At 42.1% G+C, this 13,912-nt stretch overlaps 1 protein-coding gene across 4 annotated transcripts in view; it reads left to right on the top strand.

Moving 5' to 3' along the window:
• Positions 1-1,884: 1,884 nt before the first annotated feature.
• LOC129847477 (DNA annealing helicase and endonuclease ZRANB3-like) overlaps positions 1,885-13,912 on the top strand; it is a 68,388-nt gene continuing 56,360 nt past the window's right edge. Inside the window, exons 1-5 of one of the 4 annotated variants that reach the window (XM_055915281.1) lie at positions 1,885-2,296; positions 3,744-3,850; positions 4,153-4,330; positions 12,243-12,261; positions 12,586-12,764. In XM_055915281.1, the coding sequence (XP_055771256.1) occupies positions 4,176-4,330; positions 12,243-12,261; positions 12,586-12,764 (353 nt within the window). In that variant the 5' untranslated portion in view covers positions 1,885-2,296; positions 3,744-3,850; positions 4,153-4,175. The other 3 variants (XM_055915282.1, XM_055915283.1, XM_055915284.1) reach the window with 3 other exon arrangements.

Genomic DNA, 13,912 nt, shown 5'->3' with positions numbered 1-13,912 from the left:
CAAGCTAATAGTGTAATTATAGAACGCTAGGGGATTTACATTAAGAAGCAAAGTGAAAACAGCATCGTGGTCATTAACATTTTTGCATGTGCTACATTGACCATGCAGACTGAACGCAAGTGTCTCGTGGTCAAGCAACAGCAAATGTCGCTAGGTCTGTGTGGAAAGCAGCATGGAGAGATGGAGAGCAGACAGAGACGACTTTACACACAGTGTTTCACATTTAACAAACCAAACATTAAAATACCGCTATAGAAGGTAAAGTAAAAACCCAAACCGGTCCATGCATCAATACCAGTATATGGTCAAATATGGTGTACCGCCCAGCTCTACAACTAACCACAGAAAATATGCTCAAGTCAATTGTAGTATGTTAAAGTGGTACTAATTAATGGAGACGTTCAGAGTGATCATAAAACGTAGTTATAGGGGAAATCATGTGTTATTTGTTCCAATCCTTTAAAAACTGAAGTAAATAATAGATACTGTCAGGGTAGGAGGAAAGTTCTCCCTGTCCCTTAGCAACAGACGCTGGTGACAACTGATCTGATCACATTTTTCACGACAGTTACAAGTTCACCAACTGAAGTAGCTACGCCACCAACACGGTCACTGAATCTCATAAACCCAACAGCCTAGCAAAATGCAAGTAGTTTCCTTTTATGCACCCAATCGATAAACAAAGAGGAATCAATCACGTTGCAATGTTCACTGTGTCAAGCTGTGAAACAGGATGGACCTACCTACGTTACTGACGTCTGTCTGACAATATCACAAGGAGGAAGTCGGATAAGAACATAAAGCATTTAGAGTACAATTTCATCATGATTTCCCGCTCCCCCCACCATACACAAATGCACAGACGAACGCTTGCGTGCGAGCACACACACACCTGAGTAATTAACTCAGAAGAATTAACACAGCATCAGGCTATTCAATATTCTGAATTTACACCCCTAATTTGAGCATAAATCAAGACTTGTGTCACTGCACTCCTAACGGCAGAGCCTCCAGCTATGAAAGCCGAATCGTTGAGCCTCGTCTCAGAATTATTAATGGCAGCACTAGACAACCAGGATAGATAGTTCATAACTCAGGGAGGAAGTGTGCCTCCTTGACTTTATAAATAGACATTAAAATACAATACGGCAGTGAAAGTTATAAAACTGTAGCCTAGCATAAGTCACTCTCAAACCAAGCTATAGCCCTAATGTTTACAGAACAATATAACTACTCATCAAACAAGCCCACAGTGGGGTTCTGCATCTAGCTCTCAGCTAACTGGAGCGTTTCCTCTTCCATTAACGAACTCCAAAGCCAGACAAAAAAGGGACCACTATTTTAACAAAACTGCTGTCTCGGCAACGCTTCATACATTAGCCTATTAGGCGTTGCGTTTTAATTTGCTGTGAGAAGTGACGGATGTGCTTAGTTAGGCTATATTTCCTCACCAAGTTCTCCATTTATGGCAATAGCATAACACTATCCTAATGAGCCTCCCTTGGGTTGAACAGACAGCAGGGAAACACTCCTGTAGTAGACTCTGCATCCTCATTATAGAAGCGGTAGGAAGGACACTGAGCTGACAACATGTCACCCATTTACTTTAGTAGTATAAACCACTTCATCACACCAGCCAAGCCAATGGTAGGCACTTTTATGTTTTTACCTTTATTTCACTAATTATTTTTTACAATGACGGCCTACACCGGCAAAACCCGGATGAAGCTGGGCCAATTGTGCGCCGCCCTATGGTACTCCCAATCACGGCTGGTTGTGATACAGCCTGGATTCAACCCAGGGTGTCTGTAGTGACGCCTCTAGCACTGATGCAGTGCCTTAGACTGCTGCACCACTCGGGAGCCCAGGTATGCCTGCATAGAGAGATCCCAGCAAATTGGCAATCAAATTACACATTATTGGTGGCATGATAGTGATTTAACATTAATACATTCCCTACTTTAGAATGAAAGTCTGAAGACAAGCCCTGTCAGTGACCGTTCTTTCAGCACTCCATCCCTCTGACAAGAGGAATAGCAAGCGATTTGAGGACAGCTGAACATGATACACGAAGAGAAGTGTCATGCAGAATATGTTAAACACAATTAGCCCAAATAGTTAGTAGGGCTTTTGCGTCATGCTCATGACATGCCTTGAAATAAGATGTTGTCCATGCTCCAATTATGAACTGCACTAGAGCTCGAGGACTATGTGAAGGAGTGTTTTTTCGTTTGTGTATTGTGAACGGGTAAGAGAACTGCGGTGGAAGGACACCTCTTGTGGATGTTCCCAACAGGTACCTCGGACTGGGGAGCAACGTTGTTCTCTCCACCATTTTAGCATGTTATTTATTCTCACATTGACATACACAGGCTGGTGAACGTTAACCATTGCCATTAGCGGACAGTTAACGCGAAAACAAAGTTACTTCAAAAGGCACGAACTGCACGATATAACGTTAGTGTTCCTTAGTTCTACCAACTAGAGCTAACTAGAAAAACAGTGTTATTTCAAACATGTATATTTAGTTTGTACAGAGGTATCATTCCTGCATGCCTAAAATGCATAGCTAACTAGCTAGTTACTATTGTTAACTAGCCAACAGCGAGTTTGCAAAGGTAACTAGTTATTGATGAGGCAAACGAGCAGGCCTTGCTTGCGGCGCTTCGGGGGAAGCTAGGTACGTTAGCTAACCACGATAAATGATAACTATTTTAGCTAACTAGCTCGTTATTAATGATTTGTTTGTATTAAAATCAAGCCATCTAAACGCAACTCTTACCTGTGCCAAGTTGAACTTTGAATTCCTTTGAGTTTAGCTAGCTAGCCAACAAGCTAGTTAGCTAACGTAGCCCTTCAGCTCGACAAATTATTCCGACCTTAGCTAGTTAGCTAACTAAGCTAGCTAAATTTGCCACTAAGATTGTAATTTGATAACCTAACTACACAAATTCACCGTTAATCCCTACAAAGAACGCGTGCGAAGAAACAAACACATGTTGTCTTACCAGAAACGTTGACAAAACAGAATGATTTATAAAAACAGCTGTATCTGCGTGTGGCCACAGGAAAGATCAGTGTGTAGCGGCAACAGACCGAGGCTAACATTCAGCACAAGACGAAACAGCAAATCCGGGAAATTGGAGAGTACAGCAGGAAGCATTGGGACTGACAGTATGCCCAGCAAATCCGAATGAGCGTCCAGTGATCGTTCTACTGTAGGGGTCATGTACGACTAAAATTATATGTATTTAGCATGCTTTTGAGTCTGATAAAGTCGATATGCATTTGAAATCACTTAGAAAAGTATCGTTGGGAAAAAAATAAAAATAGCTTTTTAGTCAAGATTCAAGAAAGTTGCAGGCTTCTTATCTTGAACGCAACTCCTATGGAATCCGCTACGCAAACTACGTAACTACTGTCAAAGTTTCCCGCGAAACTACTGCACATGCAAATCTGTATCAAAAAATTTCTGCACTGGTGGTCTGTATCCTCTTACTAATGTATTTTTTCAAACTAACAAGTGCAAAGCCTTAGCATGTATAATCTATTGTACATGGTTTGAATTGGTTTGAGCTGTAGCTAAAAACGTGGAGGGAATTTGCTGTGCATAGCTAGCTAGTTAGCTAACGTTACCGTGGAAGTTAATGTAACCGTATTTGTCAGAGTACCTTTGTAACCCTCCTGTATCCCTATTCTTCCTAGCATCAATAGTCTTCTCGTTCTTTGTCTTACCTTAACAGATATCCTTGCACTGGGTAATCCAGCAGTCTCTTAGCATCTTACCAATAGGAGAAAAGGAGCAGTCATTTCGTGGCAGTTCAGCAGCCTGTTCCTGATATTGTCGCAGGTAAATACATGCATGAGGAGGACAGTTGTACTGAGACATGGTGCATCACCAAGCTGTAAAACGGCACTGAAAGCATTTTAAATAGGCATTTTAGTCATTTAGCAGACGCTCTTATCCATAGCATTAGTAAGTGCATACATTTTCATACTGGCCCCGTGGGAATCGAACCCACATGGAGGCAAATTTGAGTAGTGCCTCCATTTTTGCAAAATGCCAAAGCCAGGCTGGATGATTAATTGTCAGCCAGGGTTGGTTTTTCTTCTTACTGTTGTTTTTTCGCTCTCTTTTCATTCTCTGCAAAGGCATCTAAAAGTCAAGACGGGCCATGAGTGAGGTCCAGGATAGGGATTGTGATCGCCAGAACTCCCATGTTGACAGGAGATGGGACAGTCAGTTGTCATTTCTCCCAGACAAGCTACAACAGAGACTGATGCCATTCCAAAAGGAGGGGGTCAAATTCGCCCTATCAAAGAATGGAAGGTAGGTGGTTGTTAGGGAACTGGTTATCAATCAATCAAATTGATTTATAAAGCCCTTTTTACATCAACAGCTTTGTCACAAAGTACTTTACAGTAACCCTGCCAAGGTCCCAAATAGTAAGCAGAAGCACAGTTTGTGCTCACTTTATTCAATAAGTGATTTTTACTTTAAAAGCTAATAAAATAAAATAAATTGTATTACGCCTGTAGCCAGAATCACCTCAGCCTCACACAATGTGAGCAGCAGAAGAAAAAGCCAGCCAGAGCCTGACTACTCGTCAGTCAGTCAATCAGTGGATGTCAGAATCCCAGGGGACAGGCAGTCAGGGACAGTCAGGTCAGAGTAGTCAGCCTGAGCAGTAGATCAATACAGGGACAGTAGAAGTGCTGTACTATGAGGATGAGTCATCCAGTCAATATGTTGGAGGCATTAATGTGACAGTAAACACTATCGGAGCTTTGTAGGGCTCTGTGTACGGTTTCTCCATGGAGACTAGTGATGCAAGCTGTTAGCGATCAGGAGAGCAGGGCCAGGTGCTGTGTTGGAGTTGTTGTAGTGGGACCAGAGGCTGAGGCAGATCAGAGCAACACACACATTGACTGCCAAGTTTGGTTTGTCTTTTAGGACACCCTCCGTGGACAGAGGTTGACATGTTTGTATTGAAGAACTCTAGCTTATAGTTATACATTGTACAGACTTTTCTAATCGAGAATCAGGTTGTTTGATTGCCCACCTCGCATCAATATGTAGCCTGGTTTGGAATTACGTTGATGCCAATTTATTTATTTGTAATGCAATTTAGAAAGGCTGGGAGCCTGGTACTAATCTTCTTATGATAATGTAGTGTCAGTTACATTGCATTCCACTTGGACATAATGTCAGTTACATTGCATTCCACTCGGGCATAATGTCAGTTACATTGCATTCCACTCGGGCATAATGTCAGTTACATTGCATTCCACTTGGGCATAATGTCAGTTACATTGCATTCCACTCGGGCATAATGTCAGTTACATTGCATTCCACTCGGGCATAATGTCAGTTACATTGCATTCCACTCGGGCATAATGTCAGTTACATTGCATTCCACTCGGGCATAATGTCAGTTACATTGCATTCCACTCGGGCATAATGTCAGTTACATTGCATTCCACTTGGGCATAATGTCAGTTACATTGCATTCCACTTGGACATAATGTCACTTACATTGCATTCCACTTGGGCATAATGTCAGTTACATTGCATTCCACTTGGACATAATGTCAGTTACATTGCATTCCACTTGGGCATAATGTCAGTTACATTGCATTCCACTCGGGCATAATGTCAGTTACATTGCATTCCACTCGGGCATAATGTCAGTTACATTGCATTCCACTTGGACATAATGTCAGTTACATTGCATTCCACTCGGACATAATGTCAGTTACATTGCATTCCACTTGGACATAATGTCAGTTACATTGCATTCCACTCGGACATAATGTCAGTTACATTGCATTCCACTCGGACATAATGTCAGTTACATTGCATTCCACTCGGACATAATGTCAGTTAACTTAAAAATGATATTTGAATGAGGTTGTGCGAAGCACATCACATGCCATCTAACTAAAGCGTTATTGTAAGTGTCTGCCGGGGCCACTTGTAAGGGTTGCCACGCCGACGCTGGTGTTACGACAGATCAATAGACAGATAGACTGTGTTGTTGTTTCTCTTGCCTGAGCTTCAAAATGACTGTGAAATTCAGTACCACAGCCGATGTTGATGTGTGCATCAAATCCCCGGACCCCAACACAGGTCCCCAACACACAACTGGTCCCCGATGATATTCTCAGTTTGGATGTCATGTGTGATTTGTCACATCCTTAGCCAATAGATTTAAAGATATGACTTAAAATAAGTTAAAACTACCCCCCTCCTTATTGTATGATATAAACAGTGTTTCATTTGAGATGGGGGTGTAATTGTCAGCCAGGCGCTTGCTTTGCTGAGCCAGACTAAGCAGAAACAGCTCTACATCAATTATAAAGGCTTATTAATGATTTAATTACAAAATGCTGATTCATCACGATGCAGTGACGGGGAAAATGTGACAAGTATGTAAAATAGCTTTATTTGCATGCTGACATAGGCCTAATGCATGACTTAGCTGAATGATCCTAGAGCTTGTAGATCTGATAGGATTAGTGAGGTGTGTTCCCATTAAAAAAAATGTTTTCAAGTGTTAGTGTTTTCACGTGCACAAGTACAGTGAAATGCCTTTTTTGCTAACTCTAAACCCAACAATACAGTAATCAATGACTGTGTAATACTAAAAATAACATAAGGTTGTTGATATTGAAAGATAGGTACAGGTCCCAGAAAAATAATCCCACTACTTGAATAGCCTACCTGTCCGTGGATAAGAAAGCATGAATAATATTAATGTATGGTAATGTATGAGCCTCAGTGTAAGTCGTCTACTCTATGTTCCATTGAAGACAAGACAAAAGACTTAAATGATTGTGTGGAAGGTCAAAGACCCCGCCTCCATCCCGGGAGGAAGAGCTGCGTTTACAGACATCTTGGTGCTGGTGGGTTTCACAGATAACATTAAAAAGTTGTTCAACGTGCTGTTGTCAAGCAACGGTGGCAGTCAGAGCATCCTCCAGGAAACCAGCTGTCTGGCTGAACGGGCCTCCTATTCCCTGTATAGTGCATTACTTTTGACAACAGCCTGGGCTAAAAAGTAGTGCACTGCATAGGGAACAGGGTGACTTTTGAGATGCACCCAGCTTATTGAAAGGAGAATGATTAATGCGTGGAGAAATGGAAAGCACCTGGTTGAAAGGAGCCTCTCTCGCTGTCTTTCTCCCTCTGTTTTCTCTCTCAATCTCCCTCCCTCTCTCCACTCCCATTGTGTGTATGCATTATGCTGGTTGAGCAGAGTGGGCTGGCAATTAGAAGAAACACCAGTGGAAGGTGCTCATTAATCATGCTGTTCAACTGAAGGGGAGGGAGGGGGATCACAACTGCTTTCCTCATGGGTAGACGAGCTCTACCTACCTTGTGTTACATTTTGAATAGCACATCTCACCATCATTGCAGACTGGTGTTGCCTACCTGTGTTACATTTTACATTCAAGTCATTTAACAGACGCTCTTATCCAAAGAGACTTACAATCTGTCCATTATGCTAAAGAAGCCCAAACGACCACGAACAGCCATGATAATGAGCATTAGGAGTAGCCTAAAACCTATTTCAATATACAGTGCATTCGGAAAGTATTCAGACCCCTTGACTTTTTCAAAAATTGATTACATCGTTTTTTCCCCCTTATCAATCAACCCACAATACCCCATAATGACAAAGCAAAAACAGGTTTTTAGAAATGTTTGCAAATGTATTAAAAATAAACTTAAATATCACATTTACATAAGTTTTCAGACCCTTTATTCAGTACTTTGTTGAAGCACCTTTGGCAGCGATTACAGCCTCAAGTCTTCTTGGGTATGACGCTACAAGCTTGGCACACCTGTATTTGGGGAGTTTCTCCCATTCTTCTCTGTAGATCCTCTCAAGCTCTGTCAGGTTCGATGGGGAGCTTCGCTGCACAGCTATTTTCAAGTCTCTTCAGAGTTGTTCGATCAGGTTCAAGTCCGGACTCTGGCTGGGCCACTCAAGAATATTCAGAGACTTGTCCTGAAGCCGCTCCTTCATTGTCTTGGCTGTGTGCTTAGGGTCGTTGTCTTGTTGGAAGGTGAACCTTCGCCCCAGTCTGAGGACCTGAGTGCTTTGGAGCAGGTTTTCATCAAGGATCTCTCTGTACTTTACTCTGTTCATCTTTCCCTCGATCCTGACTAGTCTCCCAGTCCCTGCTGCTGAACAACCTTCCCGCAGCATGATGCTGCCACCACCACCATGCTTCACCTTAGGGATGGTGCCAGGTTTCCTCCAGATGTGACACTTGGCATTTAGTTGAAGAAACATCTCAAGGATGATCAATGGAAATAGGATGCACCTCAGCTCAATTTTGAGTCATAGCAAAGGGTCTGAATACTTATGTAAATAAGGTATTTCAGTTTTTTATTTGTAAAACATTTGCAAAAATGTCACTTTGTCATTATGGGGTATTGTGTGTAGACTGATGAGGAAAAACATGTATTTACTCCATTTTAGAATAGGGCTGTAACGTAAGAAAATGTGGAAAAGGGGAAGGGGTCTGAATTCTTTCCGAATTCACTGTAGATACTATCTGAAAAAGAAGTGCTAGAAAGAGTGTTGGTGGAATCCGTTATGAACAGGGAGGTGTGGATAAAGCCTGTTTTGTAAAGGCTGGTGGAGGGAACAGGCTAACAGCTTATAACCTTGTGAGCAGGGTAATAAAACTGTCATCATTGATCTGTGGAGCTACTACACTTAGAATTGCAAAGGGAGGAAGCTGTGGTGTGATTATTATTGAATTGGCAGTGGCTCTGTTGTATCCAACTGATGGACAGACCTGACTGGAAATCAGACCTCTTATTTGTGATGATATTGCTTATGTCATAATACATTTAGCAATATCAACATGATTCTTAGTTTGAAATGGTGACCATAGTCTAGGCTATATTGTTACTGCACACTCACTAGACTATATATATATATTTACACACAGTGCTGTGAAAAAGTATTTGCCCCTTCCTGATTTTTTATTTTTTTTGCACATTTGTCACACTTAAATGTTTCAGATCATCAAACAAATTGTAATATTACACAAAGATAATCAGGAAGGGGACAAATATTTTTTCACAGCAGTGTGTGTGTGTCAATGTCTTTAGAAAGTATTCATACCCCTTGACTTATTCCACATTTTGTTGTGTTAGTGTTACGTTCCCCAGCAAGAATGTCTCTCAAACAGAAGGGGGAACTAACAGTCACTGACAACAGCCGAAACAGGTGGGTTTTAGGAGGGCTTCTGAAAGACATTCAGGGGGGTGTCTACTGAGAGTTGACTAGCAACAACTGGGACCTAAAAGACACCCACCATGAGCGCCAACTAAATTTGCCCAAGAACAGGCAAACAAAAGGAAAACCCCACCAAACTTAGACAGGAAACAAACTAAACATCAGATGAAGGAATGTTTGTGTAAAAATCACAATAGTGAGCACCAACTGAAGGTGTTAACCTTTAGGTGAGAGTTTCAAATCCTTGGTGTTTTTGGACCATGATATTTTGTTGGTGATGTGGACACCAAGGAACTTGAACTCTTGACCCTCTCCACTGCAGCCCCGTCGATGTTAATGGGGGCCTGTTTGGCCCTCCTTTTCCTGTAGTCCACGATCAGCTCCTTTGTTTTGCTCACATTGAGGGAGAGAGTGTGGTGCCAGGACAACAACGTCAGGTCTCTGACCACCTCCCTATAGGCTGTCTCATCGTTGTTGATCAGGCCTACCACTGTTGTGTCGTCAGCAAACCTAATGATTGTGTTGGAGTCATGCTTGGCAACGCAGTCGTGGGTGAACAGGGAGTACAGGAGGGGACTAAGCACGCACCCCTGCATGCCGCATAACATGATGCTGCCACCACCATGCTTCACGGTAGGGACGGTGTTAGACGAGTGATGCGCTGTTCCTGGTTTTCTCCAGACATAGCGCTTTGCATTCAGGCCGAAGAGTTCAATTTCAGTCTCGTCAGACCACAGAATCTTTTGCCTTATGATCTCAGAGTCTCAGGTGCCTTTTTGCAAACTCCAGTTGTGCTGTCAAGTGCCTTTTTTTCAGGAGTGGCTTCCGTCTGGCCACTATCCCATGAAGCCCAGATTGGTGAAGTGCTGTAGATAGACTGTTGTTCTTCTGGCATGTTCTCCCATCTCAGCCAAGGAACTCTGTACTTTTGTCAGTGGTCATTGAGTTCTTGGTCACCTCTCTGACCAAGGTCCTTCTTGCCCAGTTGTTCAGTTTGGTCAGAGGGCCAGCTGTAGACAGAGTCTGAGTAGTTCCATCATTCTCTCAATGATGGAGACCACTGTGCTCTTGGAATCAATTGTTTTATACCCTACCCCAGATATATGCCTCATCACAATTGTATCTTGGAGCTCTACGGACAGTTCCCTGGACTTCAGGATATAGTTCCTGCTCTGACATGCACTGTCATCTATGGGACCTTAGAAAGAAACCCACCTGTCTATATATGTCCAAACAATTGAATTGGCCAAAGGTGGACTCCAGTCAAGTTGTGGTGACGTCTCATTGTTGATCAAAGGAAATTGGATGCACCTGAGCTCAATTGGGAGTGTCATAGCAAAGGGGTGTGGATACTTACAGTGTGTAAATTTAGATATTTCTGTATTTCATTTTCAGTAAATTAGCAACTTTCTAAAAGCATGTTTTTACTGAGTCATTATGGGTATTGTGTGTAGATGGGTGAGAGAAATTCAGGCTGTAACACAAAATGTGGAATAAGTCAAGGGGTCTGAATACTCCCTGAAGACACTGTACATACATATTCACACACTACATTGACACTCCCACACAAAACCCACACACATTCATATACACTACATATGCTAACACACACACACACATACCGACACAACACAAACACACATGCACGTACACACACACACACACACTTTTACACTCATCATTGTTACTGCTACTGTTCTTTATTTTACTCTTATTATGATCTATCCTGATGTCTAGTCACTTCACCCTGCCTTCATGTACATGTCTACCACAAATACCGTATTATTATCTATCCTGATGTCTAGTCACTTTACCCTGCCTTCATGTACATATCTACCTCAAATACCTTATTATTATCTATCCTGATGTCTAGTCACTTTACCCTGCCTTCATGTACATATCTACCTCAAATACCTTATTATTATCTATCCTGATGCCTAGTCACTTTACCCTGCCTTCATGTACATATCTACCTCAAATACCTTATTATTATCTATCCTGATGTCTAGTCACTTCACTCTGCCTTCATGTACATGTCTACCTCAAATACCTTATTATTATCTACCCTGATGCCTAGTCACTTTACCCTGCCTTCATGTACATATCTACCTCAAATACCTTATTATTAATTATCCTGATGTCTAGTCACTTCACTCTGCCTTCATGTACATATCTACCTCAAATACCTTATTATTATCTATCCTGATGTCTAGTCACTTTACCCTGCCTTCATGTACATATCTACCTCAAATACCTTATTATTATCTATCCTGATGTCTAGTCACTTCACTCTGCCTTCATGTACATGTCTACTTGAAATACCTTATTATTATCTATCCTGATGTCTAGTCACTTTACCCTGCCTTCTAGTACATATCTACCTCAAATACCTTATTATTATCTATCCTGATGCCTTGTCACTTTACCCTGCCTTCATGTACATATCTACCTCAAATACCTTATTATTATCTATCCTGATGTCTAGTCACTTTACCCTGCCTTCATGTACATATCTACCTCAAATACCTTATTATTATCTATCCTGATGCCTAGTCACTTTACCCTGCCTTCATGTACATATCTACCTCAAATACCTTATTATTATCTATCCTGATGCCTAGTCACTTTACCCTGCCTTCATGTACATATCTACCTCAAATACCTTGTACCTCTGCACATTGATCTGGTACTGGTACTTCCTGTATATAGTTGCACATTGATCTGGTACTTCCTGTATAACTCCATTCTTGTGTATTTAATTGTATTCCTCTTGTGTTACAATTTTTTATTTGTATTAATATTTTTAAACTGCGTTGTTGGGAAGGGCTCGTAAACAAGCATTACACGGTAAAGTCTACACCCGTTGTATTCGGCGCATGTGACCAATCCATTTTGATTTGATTGCTAGTGCAATATTGCGTGAATACATGAAGTATTCTGTGTCCTCCACTCTCAACCCCGTCGTTCTCTTCTCTGTTTCAGGTGTATGATCGCAGATGAGGTAAGCCGTGAAGCACACACAACCCAACTCCCCAGTCATATCAAATCTAGTTTCCTCAAATAATATATGCTATGCTCCCTCTGAATTAATTTGTCTAGTTTAAGAAACCTTCCTAGCCATGTAATCATTTTTGACACAAAGTCATTCTAGAATCTATTGGTGTCTCAGAATTTCACGAACACTCCATCACATGCTGTTTGCTTACTTTTGAGCCAGGCAATGATTGTGTTCGGTTTCTTTTGTTTTTGAAATGAGTTTTCATCGATTATACACATACATCATTGTTTTCATCCTCCATATTGTATTGTTAATCCTCTTCTCCAGATGGGTCTGGGGAAGACGGTGCAGGCTATCTCTGTGGCCTACGCCTACAGACAGGAGTGGCCTCTGCTCATCGTGGTGCCCTCCTCTCTAAAGTACCTCTGGATCGAGGAGATGGAGAGGTGGATACCTGAGCTCAACCCTGGAGATATTAACCTGGTGGAGACCAAGAGGGACACGCTGTACGTTACCCCATGTTAACTTCACCTGGACTCTGGTCTGTTTTTCCTACGCTGCTTGGCTGTGGTCCTGCTTTCCCTTCTGAAGTTCTCCACCTGTTAAAATGCAGGTTCATGTTTTTCCTTTGTTCTGGAGGCACCTCTGCAGAGTGGTCACTAACTAGCACAGCCACAAAGTCATCAACTCTTAAACCTAACCTTAACCACACTGCTAACCCTAATGTCTAACCTTAGCCACACTGCTAACCCTAATGTCTAACCCTAACCACACTGCTAACCCTAATGTCTAACCCTAACCACACTGCTAACCCTAATGTCTAACCCTAACCACACTGCTAACCCTAACCACACTGCTAACCCTAATGTCTAACCCTAACCACACTGCTAACCCTAATGTCTAACCCTAACCACACTGCTAACCCTAATGTCTAACCCTAACCACACTGCTAACCCTAATGTCTAACCCTAACCTTAACCACACTGCTAACCCTAATGTCTAACCCTAACCACACTGCTAACCCTAATGTCTAACCTTAACCACACTGCTAACCCTAATGTCTAACCTTAACCACACTGCTAACCCTAATGTCTAACCTTAACCACACTGCTAACCCTAATGTCTAACCCTAACCACACTGCTAACCCTAATGTCTAACCTTAACCACACTGCTAACCCTAATGTCTAACCCTAACCTTAACCACACTGCTAACCCTAATGTCTAACCCTAACCACACTGCTAACCCTAATGTCTAACCCTAACCACACTGCTAACCCTAATGCCTAACCCTAACCTTAACCACACTGCTAACCCTAATGTCTAACCTTAACCACACTGCTAACCCTAATGTCTAACCCTAACCACACTGCTAACCCTAATGTCTAACCCTAACCACACTGCTAACCCTAATGTCTAACCCTAACCACACTGCTAACCCTAATGTCTAACCTTAGCCACACTGCTAACCCTAACCACACTGCTAACCCTAACCACACTGCTAACCCTAATGTCTAACCCTAACCACACTGCTAACCCTAATGTCTAACCCTAACCACACTGCTAACCCTAATGTCTAACCCTAACCACACTGCTAACCCTAATGTCTAACCTTAGCCACACTGCTAACCCTAACCACACTGCTAACCCTAACCA

This window comes from Salvelinus fontinalis, unplaced genomic scaffold (assembly GCF_029448725.1).
Source record: "Salvelinus fontinalis isolate EN_2023a unplaced genomic scaffold, ASM2944872v1 scaffold_0865, whole genome shotgun sequence".
Taxonomy (NCBI): domain Eukaryota; kingdom Metazoa; phylum Chordata; class Actinopteri; order Salmoniformes; family Salmonidae; genus Salvelinus; species Salvelinus fontinalis.
The sequence above is the reverse complement of the archived record's forward strand: the minus strand, read 5'-3'. Positions and strand labels throughout refer to the sequence as shown.